Source organism: Podarcis cretensis, assembly GCF_951804945.1.
Source record: "Podarcis cretensis genome assembly, chromosome: 12".
NCBI classification, from domain to species: Eukaryota; Metazoa; Chordata; class Lepidosauria; order Squamata; family Lacertidae; genus Podarcis; species Podarcis cretensis.
In genome coordinates, this window is record NC_137181.1 from 49,519,041 (window position 1) to 49,539,709 (window position 20,669).

Consider the following 20,669-nt stretch of genomic DNA (forward strand, 5'->3'; position numbering starts at 1 on the left):
TGGTTTACTATAGGATTATCGTGTCTCATGTATTAAAAGTACAGTTTTTTCAGAAAATAATTTCACATTGATTTTTTTTTAAAATAAGTTTTTATTACAGCTTAGCTTATAAGGAAGTTAGGTCCTCTGCTTTTGCTAGTTTGAGGAGCAGGCAAAGTAACAATAGAAACAGGAGCCATTAACATTGCAGTAAAACAAATCATTATTTTGAAAATTATCATGTCTCCTCCAATTCTCCTGCAGTTTCAGGCAAACATAAAACACTCATTTCCATAAAAATGGGGGGGGGACAAACCTCAGTGAACACCACATGAAATTCAATCGGTCTCCTGTTCTAAGTTATCACTCTCCGTTTGTTCCTTCGTATTGCAGTTCTAAAAATGGATGATTTGCTCAGATTAAACTAAGCTAGTCCAGAGGACAGGACAGAAACAGGTCCACTACCTATGTCAACAAGAAGGCCACAAGCAAAGAAGGCAGTGAATCATTCTTCCTTCTCTTGTGACAATGACAATGCCCTCAAAGAGGCAGAAAGCATCTTGCTCTTACATTTTAGAGGTGTACTTTTTGTGTACAGTTTAGGATTTGTTTGTGCTCAGTGTACAGAAATATTATCATCTGATACTGTACACAGACTTGCATAAATATTTTGTGGGCCTAAATATATGCATACCTTGTCTTAAAACATAATCCAGTTTTTCTATTTTTCATAAAAGTCTGTGGGGGGGAAGCGTATTTCTCCTGATTTTATTTACTGGGCTTCCACGTTTATAATTCAGGTGAAGCATTATTTGAGTTCAAGGAAATACTACCAAATGTGAAGCAGAGCCCTTGAGGGCTGTGGCTTTGTGTGGCCTGGGCAGAGTTCTGAAGGCCAGGTAGAGAAGCCAGGAGGGCTACATTTAGTCCCTAGCCTGAGCTTCCCTATTGCTGCTCTATTTCAAAGATTTCCCTGACCTAGCAAAGATGCAACTCCTTCATTCAACTTCATAGAAACTAATCTTTAGATCATAGGTCATAGCCTAGCAGTTGCATTGTTCTCAAGGTCACCTTTGAGTTGCTGTCGCAAGGCCTCCATCACCCAATAACATTTGGGCTAGGAGTGTGGCAGTTACTTTCTCTGCTGTAGTTCATTAACAGCAGCTCACAGTTTCCCTGCAAGGAAACACAATCTTCTAACAACAGTGTTAATGTTCACTGCACTTAAATGAGCAATAAGAAGATCCAGATGTGTAGTTTATGCCTGGGTTTGGTTTCCTTTGGAAGGAAGTAGCTGGGTGTGTATTGGTATTGTAATATTTGCATTTATTCCAAATGCTCAAGTTGAGCATAGGTTAAGGCACAGTTTAAACAGCTGAAGTCCACTGTTTCCACATCAGATTTCTAGAGAGGCAGTTCCTCAAATTGCTATTTGCTGACAGGGCCAAGCTCAGAGTATAGGATGGTCTACAAATATTAAATTATGCTAGTTTCTTTAGCAAAGCTATGTCTCATAACTTAGTGGAATCGTACCTTAGATCCTGCTATTGAAACCTAAAGCCAACAAATCCTTTAACTATATATTTTGTTGTATTTTAGGGTCTGAAGTGCAGTAGACCACAGTTCTGGGAGCACATCAACGATCATGGCAACCCAAGGTGTGTCTTTTGTGTAGTCATCAAGTTACTGATGGTTCATTGTGATTATTTCAACTCTGATCTTGCTGGGTGTGGGCACAAATTCTCAAGACTTAGCAAATAACAGCTCTATGAATTAAGGCTACATGGAGTTGGCCTGTTCTGGTAGTTTCACTAAATTCTGATTTTAGGTTTACTTTGAACAGAAAGTGATAGTGTTGCAGGCTTCTGGGTGGGCTTGATACAAATCCAAAATCCCAGTCTTTTCTCCCTGCCCAACAGACATTTAGTTAGCCTCTTCCTGTTATAGGAAGAACAATACCGTTAATCAAATTTCAGGTGCTTTCTGTTTCTAGAATTTAATGTGTTTGTAAAACAAAAATAATGAATGGCAAGAAGAGATCAGTACATATTTGAATGCTTCTGGCTCATGGCCAGTAGGCATCAGATGGAAAACTTGAATTGTGGGCTGCAGATAAAAGCTCAGGTGAAGGAGTATGATAGTATGAACTTGAAGGGCTTGTTGAAACAAAAAGGTTTCCACAATAGTGGTGAAACAAACAGCAAGGAAGGGGTAATGTGAAATTCTCTTAAATGGGATTTCCTCGGCTAAGGCTCTTCCTTGTCTCCTAACCAATCACTCTTCTGATGTGTAATACAGAGAAGAGCCTCTCCAGCAGGTCTTAAATGGGGTGACTATATAAATACATAGTGTAGATAACTTGTATTTGTCCAAATCCAGGATTTTGCCAAAATGACCTGTAATGTTGAAGCAAGCTCATCGTTAACCATCTCTTGCAGCTGACTTGATGGAGTTGGACATGGCAATGGAACCAGATAGAAAAGCAGCTGTCAGCCACTGGCAGCAACAATCATACCTGGATTCTGGTATCCACTCTGGTGCCACAACAACGGCTCCCTCTCTGAGTGGCAAGGGAAACCCTGAAGAGGAAGATGTTGATACCACCCAAGTTCTATATGAGTGGGAACAGGGATTCTCTCAGTCCTTCACTCAGGAACAGGTTGCTGGTAAGTACAGTCTTATTACCTAAATAACTGCCTACTTCCCTTGTCAGTCAAGTTGTTTAAAAATGCTTGCTCCTGTTCCAGATATTGATGGACAGTATGCTATGACGAGAGCACAGAGGGTGCGTGCTGCCATGTTCCCAGAAACATTGGACGAAGGCATGCAGATCCCATCAACACAGTTTGATGCTGCTCACCCAACAAATGTGCAGCGCCTGGCTGAACCATCCCAGATGTTAAAACATGCTGTGGTTAACTTGATAAACTACCAAGATGATGCAGAACTTGCAACTCGGGCCATCCCAGAACTGACCAAACTCTTGAACGATGAGGACCAGGTAATGTGCATGTAATTATTGGCATGTAAGTAATGAGTCTTTTTCCGTGAGCCCCACAAGGGACACTTCGAGTTGGACTGTGCTGTTTCACATTGAAATTGTGCCTCCAACGTTCATAGTTTTCCTGTGTTGAAAGTGTTTTAGTCATCTTATCATCATAACTTGAAAAGTTCATGAACATCAAAATAAGTAACTTTCAAATGCCTTTTGTAGGTGGTGGTGAACAAGGCTGCAGTTATGGTTCATCAGTTGTCCAAAAAGGAAGCCTCCCGCCATGCTATAATGCGCTCTCCTCAAATGGTTTCTGCCATTGTGCGTACTATGCAGAATACAAATGATGTGGAAACAGCCCGTTGTACTGCGGGTACACTACACAATCTCTCTCATCACCGTGAAGGCTTGTTGGCCATCTTCAAATCAGGAGGCATTCCTGCTCTTGTTAAGATGCTTGGGTATGTAGATTGTTGACATGACACATCTTTCCAACATCTGTCAGCCTTGGACTGGAGCTTTGCTAACCTAAACTTTCTTCATAGTTCTCCTGTGGATTCTGTGCTCTTCTACGCCATTACTACTCTGCATAATCTTCTCTTGCATCAAGAAGGCGCCAAAATGGCTGTTCGTCTAGCTGGTGGTTTGCAGAAAATGGTTGCCTTGCTCAACAAGACAAATGTTAAGTTTTTGGCCATCACAACAGACTGCCTGCAAATTCTTGCATATGGCAACCAAGAAAGCAAGGTAACTATCAAAACATTTTAAAGTGTTTTGAGTATGCAAAGGACAAATAGTACTGTATTTACTCAAATGTAACATGTACCTTTTTTGGCCAAATCACGTTGCAAAAATTAGGGTGCGCATTAGATTAGATGGTGCGTTAGATTTGCGTAAATGTGGTAGTCTGGCAGCTGAGAAACACAAGCGGTAAACAGAGGAAGAAACGCCTTCCATAGTTCTTTTAGTGATCAAGAATCCAATACGTCTATGCAGGCAGGGAATGACACAAATGTCACAAGAGCCCACATGGCATAGTGGTTAGTGTTGGGCTGGGGAAACCCAGGCTCAAATTGCCACTCAGCCATCAAAAGCCCACTTGGTGATTTGCTGCATCTTCCAAGGGTCTTCTTTGTGGGGCACCCACAAGGTTTTACTGTTAGGTGTGCTGTTCTTCCGTATTTCTTTAATTTTAGCTGCCCCTACCCACGGATTTTTAAATTACATTTATTGAAAGGTTGATTGTCCCTCACCCTGCCTGGTATCTATATAGATGAAAGGCAGGTTATAAATATTTTAAGTAAATAGTTACTAGGAGGAAAGGTAGGATGTAAATGAAATGAGTAATGACTGCTTTTTTAAAAAAAAAAAACCCAAACACTTTTTGCAGCTTATCATTCTGGCCAGTGGTGGACCCCAGGCTTTAGTAAACATAATGAGGACCTACACCTATGAGAAACTACTGTGGACCACAAGTAGAGTGCTAAAGGTGCTGTCAGTCTGCTCTAGTAACAAACCGGCAATTGTAGAGGCTGGTAAGTATCTCTTTTATGGCAACACTATCACATTTTGTGTTGCCTCTGTGCCAAAGCTTATGGATATGGGCGGTGTTTCAAACTGATTGGTGTGCTTCGGGTTTAGAAAATTATTGCTAGATAGTACTTTTAAGTAAAGTGCTGCATAGAAGTAAAACAAAAGTTAGATGATGCCATGCCACTCTAAAATGGCTTTCATTTCCCAATTACTGTATAATTAGAGACCTCATGACTTTCTAAACTGGTGGATGGGTTAATGTGTCTGAAACCTGAAGAGGTAATAAAATTAGAAGTACACTGTGATTCTGGCCACACGTGTGTGTGTGTGTGTGTGTGGGAGGGAGGGAGGGAGGGAGAGAGAGAGAGAGGGGGGGGGGAGAGAGAGAATGTGTCCTCATTCAGTGGCTTGAAGCTTAGCTCTGAAATGAAACATAGCTGTCAGAAGAGTTAGATGGTTTAAAAGTGAGGAAAATTCAGAACAGCAATTGGGCACATGTGTGGTACTTTTAAGTGAAAGACTGAATGTCCCATGTAAGGACTTGAGGTTGGAAGAAGGATACATGATGATGTGAAACCTTATATACCTAACTGTTCTTTAGGTGGAATGCAGGCTTTGGGACTCCACCTTACAGATCCAAGCCAGCGGCTTGTTCAGAATTGTCTCTGGACTCTTAGAAATCTTTCGGATGCTGCAACAAAGCAGGTAAGGAACAACAACTTAAAAGGTTATCATAAACGTCAAAGCTATAAAGTGTTCCCAAGTGTCAAGCTAGGTTGATAAAAGTCACCATGAATAAACTGAGGAACACACATGAGCCTGAACCGTCATGCTCCTTGCAGTAAACCATGGGTTGCATGTTGCCTGGCCCCTGAATTATAGAGCCATGAGACTAGTCTTGAAGTATAGGGGTGCTATGCTGATTAACACAAGCTAGTGGTATATTGCAACAACCATTTGTTAGTGGGGGCATGGAAGAGATGATCTAAGAAATAACAATGTTGTGTCCAGGTGAGGAATTCTTATGACAGACTGAAATGAGTGAGGAATTTGAGCTGCCTGGCTTTATTCCTCATTTTTACAATGTTTTTATTTAAAATTATATGCTGTCCTTTAATGAAGCATATTCCAGGCTAGTGTAAATTAAAAAATTAAATTCTGCCTATGGATATGTAAATACTTCCCCAGGATTGTTTTAAATGAAATGTGGGGAATATATAGAAACAGATGAAGAGAGATGCTTTCTAATGATTGCACTGCTGATTCAGCTAACGCTCTTGCCTCATCCCATATTTTGGATGAGCTGTTCATGTTTCTGTTTTTCAAAGTGCCAGTTCTACATGTTAAACTCTTAAGGCTTCACTTATTCCCACCTCAATTTTAGCCTTGGAGAGGGTTAGTTACATGCCTAATGAGAATGTGGTAGGTGGAGCTGTGCTTTTTATCTGTACCCTTAGTTGGAGAACGAATTGCCATTGGGAAGAACGCTAGTCACCTCTGGGGAATCCTTTCACATTTAGTTGTGGGCTTGATCAAAAGGGAAGTTTTTTAAGGCTTCCCATTGTATAAGCAGATGCTACAGGAGGAAGAAAGTTTCTGGTAGTCAGTGTTGCTAGAGTGGATCTACCTTGGTCCTTTTCATTGTTGTGTACTTTGCTGAGAAGCCCTGTTAATCTGCAATCAGCCATCCCTTTAAATTTCCTATCTGGATTAATACAACCCACAGATAGGAAGGTGAGATAGTAAAAATAGCTCTTACAGAAACTTGGCATTAATAAAGGCTCAGGTACAAAGAAGCTGGTGTTAATGCATGCTGTCTTCTTACAGGAAGGTATGGAGGGTCTACTGGGAACCCTTGTGCAGCTATTAGGGTCAGACGACATCAACGTTGTAACCTGTGCAGCTGGTATCCTGTCTAACCTTACTTGCAACAACTACAAGAATAAAATGATGGTGTGCCAAGTGGGTGGCATCGAGGCTCTTGTGCGTACAGTTCTCCGGGCTGGTGACAGGGAAGATATCACCGAGCCAGCTATCTGTGCTCTCCGTCACCTCACTAGTCGGCACCAAGAAGCTGAGATGGCGCAGAATGCAGTGCGTCTCCATTATGGACTTCCAGTGGTGGTTAAACTCCTGCATCCGCCATCTCACTGGCCTCTTATCAAGGTAACAGAATTCAAAGTATAATCCTGTCTTTGGGGGTGGGAGAAGACGGAGGGAATCCAAAACAATAGTTCCAGTTGGACTTTCAAATGCTGAAGCGAGGTTTTTGAGTGCCTTGCAGGATGTCTTAAACTTTCTAATGGTTTTCGTTGTAATTTCAGGCTACTGTTGGTCTGATCCGCAATCTTGCTCTCTGTCCAGCAAATCATGCTCCATTGCGTGAACAAGGTGCTATTCCAAGACTAGTCCAGCTGCTGGTTAGAGCACATCAAGACACTCAACGCCGTACCTCAATGGGTGGCACACAACAGCAGTTTGTGGTATGTGACTCTTAACAAAGAACTAAGGAATAAGTTATCAGAAATAAGTGCAGCAGGATCTCCTTTGTCTAACCAAAAGCTTCAAATAATGCAACTACTTGTCTTGCTTTTCCTGCTATTGTGTTAAAATACTGTAGGCGGCTTACTGCAGAGGCTGATTCTGTAATGGCAGACAGGAAGAACTTACTGGTAGACGTCTGTAAGTGTTCACTAAACTTATTGCCGTACCTGCTATTCAGGGATACATTATTCCACTATAAAGGTGGTTTTAACTCTTTTATCTCTGCACTTGCAAAACTTGAGTGCTCACTGAAAAAACACGGCAAATATGCCAATGCAGACTAGGTATCAAAGGCATGTTTGATTTGTCAGGATTTCTGTAACTAATATCTGTGTAGTAATTAATCCCTCCCCCCAATGTTTCTTGTGCAGGAGGGCGTTCGTATGGAAGAAATAGTTGAAGGCTGCACTGGAGCCCTTCATATCCTGGCAAGAGATGTCCACAATCGAATTGTAATTAGGGGTCTAAACACCATTCCACTGTTTGTGCAGGTAGGTAAAGTTTCCGAGCAAGAAAATACTTGGAAGAGTTGTGATCTTATGGAAGAGTGTGGGAAACAATTTTTAGAAACTGCCCAGTTATTTTCTAGCTGCAGCCTTATCCGAGCACAGTATTGGCAGAGTTTTAGTCAATATACCATATATTTGCATAGAAATGAAGAATTTGGCATTGTGTGCAGAATTTGGCTTCCTGAGACCTTTTTTTAAAAAAAAGGTGAAAATGTGACTGTATGGTGCCCAAGAGTCTCTAAAACTGAGGAGGGTCTTACTACATTTGTGTAATAATGTGCCCACTGCCCAGAAAAATAGGGTCTGGATATTTACCTTTGCTCACTTTCAGGACCATCAGACTGGCTGTAATTTTCCAGAGAAAAATAAATAAAGGAAGGCATCAGGTCCAATTAGTTGAGGTGTCAGTGGCCTTGGAACCCAGCTTGTACCAGACAACACATATGCACTGACTTCATGATCTCATCCTCATTAGTGAAAGTTGAATTTCTCACCAGAAAGTAGTGTTTGATTACCTAGAGGCCTGCAGGAACCAAACTTTGGTCAAGGCCTATGGAAGAGAGGTTTTTCTTGACAATGCTTGTAGTTTGTGCTCAAACAACATACCTTATAATGTCTGTCGTGCTTGATGTTTTCCTTCTAGCTGTTGTATTCCCCCATCGAGAACATCCAGAGAGTGGCTGCAGGTGTACTGTGTGAATTGGCTCAGGACAAAGAAGCAGCAGAGGCAATTGAAGCAGAGGGAGCTACAGCACCACTGACGGAACTTCTTCATTCTAGGAATGAGGGTGTGGGTAAGTGGAGGAAGAGAGAATTGGGCTTGGTGGTATTTGGATTCCTCTGCTAAAACTCCCTTCTCCTTGAACAGCGACATACGCAGCTGCAGTGTTGTTTAGGATGTCCGAAGATAAACCACAAGATTATAAGAAACGGCTTTCGGTCGAACTGACGAGCTCCCTCTTCAGGACTGAACCAATGGCTTGGAATGAGGTCAGTCAAACAGCTAGATACACAGCTAACAGTATTCCTTTAATCATGGAGTTGAAGGGGACCCCCAGAGTCATCTAGTTCAACCCCTGCAATCCAAGAATCCTGTCCCTGGGTGGGCTCGAATCACCAACCTCCTGGTTAACAGCCAGACACGCTGGCCCATGGCACCATATGCCCGCAAACAATAACATTAAGCTTGGACTTTTGTAGTGGGTTTTGGAGCGGTTTTCAGATAAAAGCCATTAGTTGTGCTCCTGAACTGTTCTGTGGTGTGAGTGAGCCTTTGGATTCCTAAATGCTGTTCGGTGTTGCTAGGTCACTAATGGACGCGGGTGGCACTGTGGGTTAAACCAGAGAGCCCTAGGGCTTGCTGATCAGAAGGTCGGCAGTTCGAATCCTCGCAATGGGGTGAGCTCCCGTTACTTGGTCCCTGCTCCTGCCAACCTAGCAGTTCGAAAGCACGTCAAAGTGCAAGTAGATAAATAGGTACTGCTCCGGCGGGAAGGTAAACAACGTTTCCCTGCGCTGCTCTGGTTTTGCCAGAAGCAGCTTAGTCATGCTGGCCACATGACCAGCTGTACGCTGGTTCCCTCAGCCAATAAAGCAAGATGAGCGCTGCAACCCCAGGGCCGTCCGCAACTGGACCTAACGGTCAGGGGTCACTTTACCTTTTTAAATGTCAAATTTACGGAAACCATATAATGTTCCTATTAAACACCTGATTGTCGCCTACACTAGAAGAAGTCTCCCAATATTAAAGTTTCTATTAATGAGACTATTGCAGAAGAATCAGCCTTGGTATGGCAACTTGGTCTGCTTCATATGTGCTAGCTACATAGAAAAATAGCTGGAGCTGACTGTTGTGTACTTATATATGCCTGCACTGATTTGGTTATAACATTAAGTAACTCTTGGAACAAATTCATAGATGATGGGTGCTTCTGGAATTAATTTCCTGCCTCTGCTGAGAGACTTAATTCTTTGCATATTCCCTACAGACTGCAGATCTGGGACTTGATATTGGTGCCCAAGGAGAACCTCTTGGCTATCGCCCAGATGGTATGTATCAATTGCAGTAAAACCAAATATACTCCGAATGCCTTTAATGAAGAACTGCAAACACATTAAGATGGTAGCATCTTAACTGAACCTTCGTTATTGGCGCTGCTCCGTGGAACAATGCCACTCAAAACACGTGTTGAGCTGCCTCTGTGTGAGAGCACCTCACCAAGTCATTCTAGATTAATTGCCTCATATTCAGATGCTACGAAAGTTCCCTGATGTAAAGCGTTTTTGTATATAAAAATGTGCCGGTTGTGTAAATATAGACATGTCTGTTTTATGGGTAGGTAAAAGCAAGCTATAAGCGTTTCTAGTTGCATATTTTAAAGTCTGCATTTCAGTTGTGTGCATTGTAATAGTAGTGCTGTTCTGGGTTTTCAGCAGTATGCAGACTAATGGCTTGGCTGGAACTTGCTTTATGCTTCTGACAGTAGCATGCTAATGACTTGCCATTTTGTCCATACAACTTCCGGGCTAGAAAATGTGACTTCAGTGTGGCTGGGTTAGGGAATCTCACCCACTGATGTTTGAAGCTTCTGGTGCGCCTAACATGTTAACATGCTTTTCCCCCCCTTCTCCCCTCTGCCATCCTTAACTTTCTTAGATCCTAGCTACCGTTCTTTCCACTCTGGAGGATACGGTCAGGATGCCTTGGGTATGGACCCAATGATGGAACATGACATGGGGGGCCACCACCCTGGTGCTGACTACCCAGTTGATGGGCTGCCAGATCTAGGACATGCCCAGGACCTTATGGATGGGCTGCCTCCAGGTGACAGTAATCAGTTGGCCTGGTTCGATACTGACCTGTAAATCGTCCTTTAGGTAAGAAGCTCCACCTACCTACCAATCTGAGAATTTGGCTGGCAGGGAGGGAACGGCTTTGGGTTGGTTCATGTTGGTCACAGACGCGCGTTTCAAAATTGCAGTGTCTGCTTTCAACTTGACTCATGATTACGGTCTGTCAGAGTGATTTACTTAGGTGTGTCATGATGCAGTTCTAACCTGAGTAACCATTCCTGTTCTTTAACCCTGATTTATTTTTTTTCCCTCCTACACAGCTGTATTGTCTGAATGATCTTGCATTGTGATTGGCCTGTAGAGTTGCTGAGAGGGCTCGAGGGGTGGGCTAGTATCTCAGAAAGTGCCTGACACACTAACCAAGCTGAGTTTCCTATGGGAACAACTGAAGTAAACTTTTTGTTCTGGTCCTTTTGGTCGAGGAGTAACAAATGGATTTGGAGAGTGACTCACGAAACGAAGAATGCACAAGAATGAATATCACAAGATGGAATTGATCAAACTCTAGCCTTGCTTGTTTAAAACTTTTTTTAATTTTTAAATCTCTTGTAATGGTACTGACCTTGCTTGCTTTTAAAGTAGTTTTCTTTTTTGCAGTAACTGTAGGGTTTCTAAGTCTCTGTGTTTTTAAGTTATAGTGAACCTGCTACAGCAATTTCTGATTTTTAAGGATCGAGTAATGGTGTAGAACACTAATTCATAATCACTCTAATCGTATTCTGAAAAGTGTAACATTGTGTAGCCTTTTTGTATAAAAATTAGACAAATAGAAATGGTCCAATTAGTTTCCTTTTTAATATGCTTAAAATAAGCAGGTGGATCTATTTCATGTTTTTGATCAAAAACTTATCTGGAGATGTCTGGGTAGGGGCCAGTAAGAACTGTTGTATGGAACCTTGTATTGGACAGTTTACCAGTTGCCTTTTATCCAAAGTTATTGTAGCCTGCTGTGATACAGATGCTTCATGAGAACAGTTATACAAATGGTTCAAAATTAAAGTAAACTTTTAAATTCACTTTGCTGTGTTATTTCAGTTATTCTCTATGAATGAAATTTGGTAAAATGCAAAATGGTAGTGTGTGGGAGGTATGAACTTCCATCTTTTGACATTTTCATGTAATGCCATTTGCAGTGCAATCCTATGCCCTGGTAAAATACCACGTGCTCAAAGGGTTTTTACTCCCTACTAAGTTTGTCCAGGATTATAGATGCATGACAGGATCTTAACATTTCTAATCTCAGATAAAATGTAACTGAGAAGGTTTATAGATGCAGAAAGGTACTGGTAGAATCATAAAAAGCAACATTTCAGAAATTGCCACTTTGAAGAACTATTGGGGTCAGCCATATTCCTCTTTGAGTATATTCCAGGTTTGTTACAAAATCCAGAAAACATCCATCTAATACAGTATCTATGGCAAGGGATACAGAGAAGTGTCTTGTGATAGTTGCCTCAGGCAACTTCCGATTTTTAAAGGTCAAAAAATAGCATCTTGGATTCACTTTGTAACCAGTGAGTAATGTTTCCTTATGTGTTGGCAAATTAGGAAACATCTCTCATTAATTTCATATATTGAGACTAGGATAACAATACCTACTTAAAAGGCCTTCAGTAGGTGTGCCAAAAGGTCAGTAGACAGTGCCTATCTGATATAACAAGCCACTCGCCCACAGTTGCTCCCAAATTTCCTGGGGGGGGGGAAGAGCTTTTAAATTGACTTGTGTTTGAGCAAAGATCATTGTGTAACATTACTAATTGAAACACATGCAAATTTAAAATTATACAGGATTTGGCTTAACTGGTGGTGATTGTACATTGTTATGCTGCCAGGATATCTGTTGGCTGCCTACTTATTGTATTACCAACACACCATTAACTTGCTTCATTTTCTAAATGGCTTGATTAAACAGTTAGGGGAAATGTGTAGGCAGCAGGGCTCCTAGGTAAGCAGTTTTTTAAAAGCTGTACCCATCTTCTAATACTCATAGCGCCCCCTAGTATGACTAATGAAAACGAAGTTTGAAGCTAGGCAACTGCAGGTGTGCATTATTCCTGTTCCTCCCCCACTTGCAATAGTCCCTTATATTTGGAACAGCAAAAGACACAAGACACTCTTCAACAATCTCATATTTTGTGCTCTCAGCAGAAAGGTAGGAGAGCTAACACTGTTGTCTATGTGAGCATTTGGTGAGAAAAGATGGTTCTGCAATTAATGGGGCTCATTATATTACACACATAAAACAGGTGGGTTTTTAAATATTTCGGTTGAACCTAGATATAATTCAGAGCCATGGAAACTGATTCCTGTTACTCATCACAGCCTTTAGAAAAAAAACAAATGATAGCATAAATAAAAATTCTCATTAGTCTCACTTAAGCTGTTTCTAAAGCAACAACTGTCTTAGCTGAATGAGCCTTGATAGTGTTCAATTTTCTTGAGGATTTCATTTGCCAAGGAAGCAATCGCCATATCAGCGTGGAAGCTAAAAAAGAGAAGAGGGAAACCAGTTTAGCATCATACAGCAAGAGGAATGACAGAGAACTAAGAGCAGGTTTCATTCCATATACCATATTGACCCACAGCTGCCACATTATCTGTTAAAGAAATTTTCCTGCCTTTAAAAAGCCATTGTCCCTCTGCAAAATTGTTTCTGTGCTCTAAAATCTAGGCAGAATGATTTGCTCTTTTCCTGGTGAGCTCATGTAGCATAATAAGCATAATATAGTTACAGCATTTGGCCAAGCAGCCTAGAGTGATTCTTATGTCAGTTGCAACACAGATTAACTGGCAGCTAACCCAGGGAAAGTGCCTGGTTCTCGTGGAAGAGAAAAGAGAATTTGGGGTGCGTGGGGCGAGAGAGAGATGAAAGTTGGCAGCACCTGAGCAGAGTCATAAAATGCATGTAGGGAAGCAGGAAAAAAAGACAAGTGAGGCACAGTAGGCAAACCCTAACGCTTTTGATACTCATGTGGAAAACTAGCAGAAAATGGATGTAGTAACAATGACAACCCTCCCCACCCCGACCAAAAATGGAAAAAAAGGCATCAAAAGTGGGATGGAACTGGTCTTTAGGGTAAGGATTAGGAGAAAGCATTTGGTTCCCCATAGGCTTCTTCAGCAGCTCTGCCTGGAAATCATCCCCTAAAATGTAAACAATCAATGCACTTTGTACAAACCTAATATCCACATAATGTAATCTGCGGGCAACCCAGTCAGATGAATGCAGTACAAAAAATAAAATTAGATTATTATTCTTAATGCTGAGATGGAAAACTTGTGGCCCTCCAGTTGTTGCTACAACCCCCACAATGCTTAACCATTGGAAATAGTTCCTGGGACCAGTAGGAATTAAGAGTCCAACACTTGCCCACCCCCTGACCTACATAATCCACACAAATTATGTAGTTTGAAAATGTGTTGCCAATAACTTGAGTCAATAACTACTCATGTAATAGAGGAATGCAGGCAAATGGCTTAGCTAAAAAGGCAAGTCGGCTTAGATCAAAGTTGGGATGCTGCCTGCTTTTTAGATGCATGGTCTTCAGGCATAAGCAGGAATCAAACCATACTTGCACAACATTTTTAAAAACAGCAAGAGGCTATTAAATTAACACCTCTAGAGCACAGATGAAGGGCACTATAAAAAAACAAGGGAAGAGACTACAACCCAATGAAGTACATGCATGTACATGCGGGGTGGGGGCGGGGGACAAGGCAGAAGGTAAAAAAGGTACCAAAAGCACTTCAAAAAGATATTTCTACAAAGAAAAAGAACTGCCTATCTGCAGTAGAGACAAGGCAGCTCTGGAGGGGGGGGGCAAGAAGACTTGAAAGAGCCCTGCTTATCTAAACCAATGAGGTTTTGCTTCATAAGGGCTTGATACAGAATCCTAAAAAGCCAATGCTCATTGGAATTAGTCCTCTTTGAAAAAAATTATTAGCTACTTAGCCACAAGAGAAACTAGAATTACTAGTCATGGGGAAGCACAGCCTATCAGGAGGTGCAGCGCCACACGTCTTGCTAGTTTTGTGTACCAGATGAGCAATGCAACGGGGAATGACTCAAAGCAGAGATTTTCTTTAATCAATGTATTAAATCTATATCCCACCCTAAGGCAAACACAGTGGGTAATATGCTTTAAAGACTGGTAGAAACTATAAAGATGTTTTTAATAATGAGGTGCGGTAAACTGAGATTCTCATTTTACAGACAGGAAACTGGGGCAAAGAGAATGTGACACGCCTAAGTCATGACTCCACTAAGATCTGAGCACATGTCCACTGCCAATACCCAGTTAACAGCCATTTCTCTGAAAATCGAGAGTAAACATTTTGTTGAAACTAAGGGAAATGTGATATACATAACCACAATTAGGTTATTAGGGTTAGGGATTAGGGATGGAGGAGGAATCAATCTGAAACAGCTGTCCAAGCCACTTCCTGTTTCCTCCCCACAAATGGGCAACAATTCTACATTACAAAAATACATACAGTACGGATAAAAGAGTCAAGGCCCACGTGTTAGTATAGCACAATTTCAGAAGTATTAGTACAAGTATTTGCATGGAGGTTTTCAGATAATATCCCTAATGAGAATCCACACACTTAATCTTCTGGAATATGTCATTCAGCTGGATCCTACGGCAACGACCCCGGCAGAATCAGACTTAGGTGTACTCCCACAAGGAAGGGCTTGGCTCCTGCTCTACTGTGGGCTCAGCAGCTGCCATGCCTTACTGCAGTAACAGTGGCTGGCAGTAACTACTGTGGCAAAGAGTGGCTGACTTAACTAGCAGCAATCCTAAAAGCAAGCACTGGTGGTTGGCGGTTGTGTGCTGCCATGAGGAGTTAGGATTTAGCTGCTGTGGAATAAGACACTGCTTGCATTAGCAGATCTGGATGACTGGGAACTATCAGTGGACATCCAGGTCTTCACATATTTACTTTGCAAGAAGACACACCATTCTGTGTACCTCAAAGGATTTAAAGACCCCCTACTGCCATTTGTCTCAAAGAAGGCACAGGCAGCATGCAGGACTCTCAGACTAGTATGGGGATGTGCGGTGCAATGTTGGAAGGGAAAGAAAGGAAAGGAAATGTGCCACATAGCTCTGGTCTGCCACATCAGAGGATCCAAAGAAAAGTAGCTGAGAGAGAAAGCTAGAAAGCTTTGAATGAAAGGAATTTTGATGGTAGTATTGTGTAGGAGGGGGTGGGCTGGTAATACAAGAAGCTTGTAGTGCGGGAGGTGATTGCAGACAGATGAAAGGGGAGGAATGTACACACAGCCTGGAAATTCCAGGAAGCCTAAGGGGAACTCACCTGGCAGTCTGGACCAATCTTTCTAGTGTGCGAACAAGCATTTCTCCATCATTCTTCAGGCTTTCAGAGTGCTTCTCATTTGAAGTTATCTGCAATCAAAAGAACAGCTATCAAAGGTTTAGAAAGACATTCTTCTCTGTCAGGTGCGGAGGAGAAACAACTTAGTTAAGTGGAACTCGGGATTAACAAGCCAAACAGCCAATTATCCTGGCACAATGGGAGAACAACCTTCTTCCTATTGCTCCACCACAGTCATAGAAGCCATAGAATTCTCTGCCTCTTTGCAGAGTTGCTGCTCTGCCCACAGCTGAACTAGCAATGTTACTGGGAAGAGCAATATGACAGGAGAATTCAAACCTTAAATTCTTGTATGTCTCCAGGGCTGGAGAAAGGTGGTTGGAGACCGGATGCAATTCCCAAAACAATAGCAACACAACATTTGCACATTGGTGGTGGTGGTGGTGATGATAATAATAAAAAATAGTGGTTGTTGTTGGCATCTGTCTGTCTCAAGAGACAATGGAGTGTGACTCCAGTCAAACCACTGCATTAGCAGCACCAAAGTGGCCTCCTTGGGGCGCAAACATGGGCAGTGTGTCTGGTGGTCTTGAAGAAAATAACTGCCCAGAAGAAAATAACCCCCTCTCTGCCTCGCTGATGTGGTCCAAAGGAAAGCAGAGATGTTAGGCACCAGCTTGGCTGCAGGACTTGCCGAAATGAGGCATGCAAGGAAACAATCCAACCATCTGAGGGACAATTTATGTAGTGTTTACGCCTTAGCCTTTTCTTTTCCTGAAGATACCCTGCAAGGAAGTGGAGGTTTCAAGATGTGCTACTATCCCTGGTTGATGAGCCCCACCTGCCCAAAATAGTATATTATTATTATTATTATTATTATTATTATTATTATTATTATTTCTATCCTGCCTTTTTCCCTGACAGGCACTTAATACAACATACAACAGCTTGCATTAATTAGCCTCTTTATTTCATAAAAGTGACCCAAAGCAACTTATAAAAATAGGGTCCCCCTTCCCCCAACCTCAGAAACGAAAACACAAATAACGTACTACAGAATCACTTGTGGTATCTTAAAGACTAATAAATTTACTTTGATATATGCTTACATGGACTATGAAAAAAGCTTTCAGCCTGTAGAGCTTCACAGCTGAGCAAAACACACACCTCTGCTCCCCCCCCCTCCACCGCTAAATGGAAAGAAAATACTTTGAGCATGTATAGCTTCATATTTTAAACTTGGGGATCACTGCTTTTGCTCACCAGTTCTCAGCCTAACCTACTTCACGTGCCTGTTGTGAAGATGCAGAGGAAGGCATGAAATGGCTACAGAAGAGGACTTACTTATTGCATCCGAGGCATCTCTGTATTACAAAGGGCTGTGCTTTTCTGCCTGCCCCCCTGCAAATTGCTACAGCTCCAGGTAAAGGTAAAGGGACCCCTGACCATTAGGTCCAGTCGTGACCAACTCTGGGGTTGCGGCGCTCATCTCGCTTTATTGGCCAAGGGAGCCGGCGTACAGCTTCCGGGTCATGTGGCCAGCATGGCTAAGCCGCTTCTGGCGAACCAGAGCAGCGCACGGAAATGCCGTTTACCTTCCTGCCGGAGCGGTACCTATTTATCTACTTGCACTCACGTGCTTTTGAACTGCTAGGTTGGCAGGAGCTGGAACCGAGCAAACGGGAGCTCACCCCATCACGGGGATTCGAACCGCCGACCTTCTGATCGGCAAGGCCTAGGCTCTGTGGCTTAACCCACAGTGCCACCCACATCCTTGGAGCGATAGCCGTTATAAAAGAGAACAAGGGAGGCGTTCATGGTGAGTTTCGGGACCTCTTTTTCTAGAAAAATAGCACCAAGTCCCACAGGGGATTGATGCCTGAGAGAAAGTATCTTAGTCGTGTCGTCACTGGAGATAGGATACCACAGAAAAAGAGGGAAACAGCAGCTCTTTAGGATCACAGGGATCCCTATAGCCTGGTGTTCAAACTTGTCAAAATGGCCAAGAAAAACCGATGGGAAATTAAACTTCAGGGCACAATTTTGATGGTGGGAAAATGTTAGAAGATGTCAAACGAAACACTGGACTATCACATGATTACCATCTCATACCATTAAAATGAATGAGGGATATGCAGAAGCCTTGGCAAGTTGGGACTGGCGATAGCTGACCTGTAAATCTTGTACATCAGTTGCATATTCCTTTTATTTCTTAATATGTTATGTTTTTATATTGTAAACCACCTTGTGATCCTCGGATGAAGGGCAGTATAGAAATTTAATAAATAACTAAAATAAAAATTTGGGTCTACGTTATTAAAGTGTTACAGTGATGTGATTGTTTCAATGTTCTTAGGAAGCAAATCACGTTACCTGAAAGTGTACTTAGCAACTTTCACTGTGATCAATGAACTGACACAAAAGCCAGCCCCTTTCATAGTCCAGAGAAGTTTCCCCAAATTACACTAGCGAGTTGTCAAAAAATGAATAGAATTATTAATGGAAAGCAAAGCAAACACAAACACTTCACCTTGAATTGAATTATAACACATAATGGAGCTTCTACAGGCATGAAGGTATACTTCTTCCACACAATGCACATCTGTGTTAGTGTATCTACTGCGCACAAATGCTCTCTCAATAGTGCACTGGAATAAGGCATCTACATCATATGTATGAGTACCCTGTGTGCATTGAAGCTGTTGTGAATACAAACACAAAATTATGAGAGTTCTTTGAGAGTGTGAACAAGCAAAGAGATACGAGGTGATCCAAGATGGCATTGCATACTTAGGTTTTCAGAAGGCTTTTTGACAAAGTACCATACCAGACACCTGAATAAGCTTAGCACTCATGGAATAAAATGATAGGCCCACTTGTGGATCAGTAATTGGTTAAAAGACAGGAAGCAGAGATCAGGAATAAATAGACAGTTCTGCAGATGTAGAGATGTATAAAATGGAGTCCTTGGTGATTGGCACAGGGACATGTGCTTTTTAATTTATTCATAAATGATCTAGAGTTAGGGTAAGAGCAAAGCAGCCAAGTTTGCAGATGATACCAAGTTGCCTGGGAGTTAAAACAAAAAGGGATTGCAAAGAGCTTAAAAGCATCTCTCCAAACTGAATTGATGGGAAGTAAATTGGCAAATGCAATTCGGTCTAAGCAAGTGTAAAGTGACACATATTGGGACCAAAAAAAAAATCATCTAAATGTCACATATACACTAATGAGGTCTGAACTGGCAGTGGCCAGGAGTTATAGTGGATACTCAATGAAGATGTTGACTGTGTGTGGCAGCTGTGAAAAAGCTGAATTCCATGTTAGGGATCATTAGGAAAAGGATTGAAAATAAAACTGATCTCATAATGCCAGACATTATACATATCTAGTCACATGGAACACTGCAAACAGGTTTGGTTGCCTCACCTTAGAAAGGATGTTGCAGTGATGGAAAGGGTTCAGGAAAGGGCGACCAAAATGATGAAGAGGATGGAGCGACTCCACCACAAAGAAAGGCTACAACCTTTTGGCCTTTTTAGTTGAGCACAAAGGTGAGTAAGAAGAAACATGGTACAGGTGTAATGTAATGTAAAAGTGATTATAAATGTTTTTCTCCCCCATTCGTAACACTAGAAGAACTCAGGGATATGAAATGAAACTGAATGTTGGAACGTTCAGGACAAAGAAAAGGAAGTCCTGTATACAGCACATACTGTATTTTTTGCTCTATAAGACTCACTTTTTCCCTCCTAAAAAGTAAGGGGAAATGTGTGTGCATCTTATGGAGCGAATGCAGGCTGCACAGCTATCCCAGAAGAGGGATTGCTGCTTTCACTGCACAGCGATCCCTCTTGCTCTTCTGGCTTCTGAGATTCAGAATTTTTTTTCTTGTTTTCCTCCTCCCAAAACTAGGTGTGTCTTGTGGTCTGGTGCGTCTTACAGAGCGAAAAATACAATATTTAATGGAAATCATTCCCACAAGAGGCCATCAGCCTGGGTGGCTTCAGAAGATTAGATAAATTCAGGAGAGATAATGTTACCACTGGCTACTAGCTACAATGGCTAGGTTCTACCTCTACTACCAAAGGCAGTAAACCAGTTTTAATACCAGTTGCTGGAAATCACAGCTGGAGAAAGGGTTGTTGCACTGAGGGCCTGCTTTCGGGATTCCCATAGACATCTGGTTGGCCAAACTGTGAGAACTGCATGCTGGACTGGGTATGTTATTAAACAGCCTCTGGGTCGATCTTATGTTCTGCTTGGTTTCCAGATGAAAGCATCTTTTAATTATGTGCCTCAACAAGTATTTCATTTGTGCATATTCTCTTACACTTCATATAAAACTTGTAACATCATCTTACTGGTTCAGCTAGAAAGGATTCTAAGACTTTCCCCTAACTTGTATCAAGTTATTGTTATGAGGAATAAGCACATGTTGAACTCTTTACAATCACTAACTCTTCCCTTAATTAAATACTTAATTAAATCTTGATGTAGCGTGCATTCATTGCAACTGAATAAGAAATCCAAAACAACTTTTCTTTATGAAGCCAATAAAATGCATTGCAGCTTCCCTGGTTAATACAATTAAAGAAAGATGAGTTATAAAGAACATCATTGATATGTAAATATCCAAGTTTCTCAAATATAGCATAAATGTGCAGGTGAAACAGCATTTTAGGAAGAAATTACATTTCACATACAATGAAGAAGAAAAAGAAATTCATGAACAGATCTATGCTATTGTTCTTCTAATCCGTGTGGAGTCAGAAGGTCTATTTACATGGCAGTTTTTGACTGAGTTAATTATTAGAACAAGATTAAGAAATAGTAATCCATATTTTCTAGTTTAAAAGGGAAGAAGAGGGTCTCTGCTTCTCAAGGTTTATGTGTTCATAGTACTGAATTAGTTC

At 41.6% G+C, this 20,669-nt stretch overlaps 2 protein-coding genes across 8 annotated transcripts in view; one reads left to right on the forward strand and one right to left on the reverse strand.

The window, feature by feature from the left end:
• CTNNB1 (catenin beta 1) overlaps positions 1-11,426 on the forward strand; it is a 26,641-nt gene extending 15,215 nt beyond the window's left edge. For 2 of the 3 annotated variants that reach the window (XM_079947279.1, XM_079947280.1), the window contains exons 2-16: positions 1,579-1,637; positions 2,418-2,645; positions 2,727-2,980; positions 3,194-3,432; positions 3,517-3,718; positions 4,362-4,506; positions 5,106-5,209; positions 6,332-6,670; positions 6,829-6,987; positions 7,420-7,539; positions 8,201-8,351; positions 8,426-8,547; positions 9,546-9,606; positions 10,214-10,434; positions 10,671-11,426. In XM_079947279.1, coding sequence (XP_079803405.1) covers positions 1,625-1,637; positions 2,418-2,645; positions 2,727-2,980; positions 3,194-3,432; positions 3,517-3,718; positions 4,362-4,506; positions 5,106-5,209; positions 6,332-6,670; positions 6,829-6,987; positions 7,420-7,539; positions 8,201-8,351; positions 8,426-8,547; positions 9,546-9,606; positions 10,214-10,422 — 2,346 coding nt within the window. In that variant the 5' untranslated portion in view covers positions 1,579-1,624 and the 3' untranslated portion in view covers positions 10,423-10,434; positions 10,671-11,426. The remainder of the gene's footprint in view (positions 1-1,578; positions 1,638-2,417; positions 2,646-2,726; positions 2,981-3,193; positions 3,433-3,516; positions 3,719-4,361; positions 4,507-5,105; positions 5,210-6,331; positions 6,671-6,828; positions 6,988-7,419; positions 7,540-8,200; positions 8,352-8,425; positions 8,548-9,545; positions 9,607-10,213; positions 10,435-10,670) is intronic. The other variant, XM_079947281.1, reaches the window with a different exon arrangement.
• The window catches only part of ULK4 (unc-51 like kinase 4), a gene marked incomplete at its 3' end in the record, with an annotated part of 169,697 nt that continues 160,211 nt past the window's right edge, over positions 11,184-20,669 (reverse strand). For 4 of the 5 annotated variants that reach the window (XM_079947173.1, XM_079947175.1, XM_079947172.1 and 1 more), the window contains exons 36-37: positions 15,736-15,824; positions 11,184-12,895 (exon numbers count right to left, since the gene is read on the reverse strand). In XM_079947173.1, the coding sequence (XP_079803299.1) occupies positions 12,814-12,895; positions 15,736-15,824 (171 nt within the window). Of the gene's footprint in view, positions 12,896-15,731; positions 15,825-20,669 lie in introns of those variants that run through there. The other variant, XM_079947176.1, reaches the window with a different exon arrangement.